Source organism: Lactuca sativa, chromosome 9, assembly GCF_002870075.4.
Source record: "Lactuca sativa cultivar Salinas chromosome 9, Lsat_Salinas_v11, whole genome shotgun sequence".
In the NCBI taxonomy this organism is placed as follows: Eukaryota; Viridiplantae; Streptophyta; class Magnoliopsida; order Asterales; family Asteraceae; genus Lactuca; species Lactuca sativa.
The window spans coordinates 178,785,156-178,787,714 of NC_056631.2; the positions used below are offsets into that span (position 1 = coordinate 178,785,156).

Consider the following 2,559-nt stretch of genomic DNA (forward strand, 5'->3'; position numbering starts at 1 on the left):
GGGGCCCCATCCCGTTTGAAGGTATTTCTTAAAAACAATCGGGGGCAGGGACGAGGGCGGGGGCAAGGTTTAACCCCATTTTAATTTTGGGGGCGGGGCGGGGCGGGGTGGGCAATCCCGTCCCAAAACCCCCATGGAGACCTCGTTAATAAATTATACATATATTAATTATATAAATATATTAAATAATAACATGATTTTGAGCTTCTAAAATTCAACAAAAAAATGTTTTCAAGTTATTAGTATAATGTTTTTAAGATGCCATAACTTTTTTATTTTTAACATGTAAAATTGTGCTATAAATAATTATTTGTTATCTAAAAAAATAACTTATTTATTCCAAATAAAATAGCCCAAAATCAATCGTGGGCAGGGAAACGGGGGCGGGGCGGGGATCATAAGGAGGATTCGGGGTGGGGGTGGGGGTGGGGGTAAGACGACTAGACATTTCGGGGTTGGGGACGGGGAACGGGGACATTTCGGAACGGGGGATGCACTCCTCGTCCCGTTTGCCTTCGTTGACATCCCTACCCTATTTATATCTCTTGGTATTTTTTAAAACTTTAATTAAGAGCGAAAATGTAAAAACAATTTTATTCTAAATAGAAGCATCAAATTGGTAAGTGGAAATATAGCTGCTATGAAAATATGTACATAAATTAGGGATTAAAATACAATAATGATTTAAAATTTTAAATGCTCTGACTTGAATAACTCGAATACTATATTTCCAAGTTGCATTAAACATTTCGTTATTAAATATTGACTAATCATTTCTACAATCTACATTGTTTTAGTCAACTTGCTGTTTCTTTGGTTAAAAATTTGAAATCTCCATTGTTTTGATTCCTAATTCAAACACTGATTTGAAGTGCTTGGGTATTAATTTTTTTGCTTAAACGAAGTCAGATTATATGTAAATATGTGTATAGTACATAAAACCTTGCTTTATTATATATTTGGACATTACTCAGACTAATAATTTGTAAAAGAATTGGATTTACGAAATATGAAAGATAGATTTGAAAATATAAAAGGAAAAGCAAAAGAATAAGTCAATCAAGGAAACATAAAAGATAGGTTCAGATAAAAATAACATAGTTACAATACTCAACCAATTAAGCCTGTTCTGATATGAAAAGAATCATCATAGAATCAACAAAAGAAAACGAACAAATAAGCAAGAACATAGAGCTTTAAGCTTCGAAATAACTAGATTTCAAGGGGTTTTCGTGCATATCTCTAAGGCCTTCCGTTGTGTTCAAAAGGCCTAACCACAGAAGCTAGTTCATGTCCAATATTCCGCAGGTGATCACTGTTTGAACCCTTGTGTGATCCATATTCAATCATGGGTGCTTTATTGACATCTAGAAAATGCAACATTATGACTGTAGCTACAGAACCAACACACATAGGAATTGGACCGAAAATCCATAGGAGCAAAGTGATTGCAAAGTAGAGTGCACGCAATCCTACTGTCCAAAAATTGTTTCCTCTTATCACCGACTTTTGGATGCAAAGAACAGGAACAGAACCTGTTGGCATGCTTATGAGGAAACTAGCATGCACAAAATGTCTTGTAGTTTGTACAAAACAAGCAAACGCCAGTAGGAAGCATGATAAAATGCCGATGTATTTGATAGAGCTGGTGGATTTACTTGTGTCACCAAAGATAAAAGTGCTTGTAAGAAAGTTATTAGATGAGTTTCCTAGTAAAGCTCCGATAAGAGAACATAGAACTAGAGAAATGGAACACAAGGAAGTTGAAGCAGATAAGTGGCTATTAAGAACAGCTACTACAAACCCTCTATCTTTGGTGTCAATCTGCATCATTTCAAGAAAAGTTTTAAAGAAAATATAGAAAGAAGACAATTTTGTTATGAAATACAAGTGGTTGAAGTTATATATACCAGAAGCATTTTTTCAACCCATGCCTTTTTGTTATGATTCTCGTATCCGATCGCTGTGGTTTCAGGATGCTTGAGATATCTATAGAGAAGAAAGAGATGATAGACGCACATGATCAAGAACCCAGATGGGACTAGGATTATATCTAAGTGTTCTTCCTTCCATGCCCACCCCATCTTTCTTTTTTTCTCTTCGCAACTGAGTTTCTTTTTGGTATCCAATGGGAATGAATGTCAACATATAGCATGGTAATGATCTATTTCATGGGAGGGGTGGATCTGACTTTGTCAACGAGTTTTGGTAGGAATTGAGATGCTATTCACAACTTGCAAATGAATACTCTTCCTCCAGGCTATTTTACATCGATTAATATTTTATCTTTCTTTTATTACTAGTGTGAAGCTTTGGATTAGGTAAGATTACCCTTTTTTTTTTTTTTTTTTTTTTTTTTTTTTTTTTTTTTTTTTGGAAAACGGCTTGATTAAAACTATAAGAAAGAAAACCCACTTGGGGAATTATTATCACTCAATTATTTATTTTTGCCACAAAATATTTCAGGATATGGTTGCGATAGAGTATGAGTAATATTTATATTTGAATATAAACGTAAGTGTATTCATATATGAATCCACCACCTCCCCTCCACCACCA

General features: G+C 34.7%; 1 protein-coding gene across 1 annotated transcript; it reads right to left on the reverse strand.

The window, feature by feature from the left end:
• Window positions 1-1,064: 1,064 nt before the first annotated feature.
• Window positions 1,065-2,167, reverse strand: LOC128128423 (uncharacterized). Its single transcript, XM_052767342.1, has 2 exons — window positions 1,911-2,167; window positions 1,065-1,824 (listed from the first exon to the last, which is right to left on the reverse strand). The coding sequence occupies exons 1-2, from the start codon at window positions 2,082-2,084 to the stop codon at window positions 1,243-1,245; spliced, it is 756 nt and encodes a 251-aa protein (XP_052623302.1). The 5' UTR covers window positions 2,085-2,167; the 3' UTR covers window positions 1,065-1,242.
• Between the last annotated feature and the right edge of the window lie 392 nt (window positions 2,168-2,559).

Coding starts and splice junctions, on each gene's coding strand:
- LOC128128423 (XM_052767342.1), bottom strand. CDS start 2,084: ATGGGGTGGGCATGGAAGGAAGAACACTTAGATATAATCCTAGTCCCA. Junction 1,825..1,910: donor GGGTTGAAAAAATGCTTCTG/GTATATATAACT, acceptor GAAATGATGCAG/ATTGACACCAAAGATAGAGG.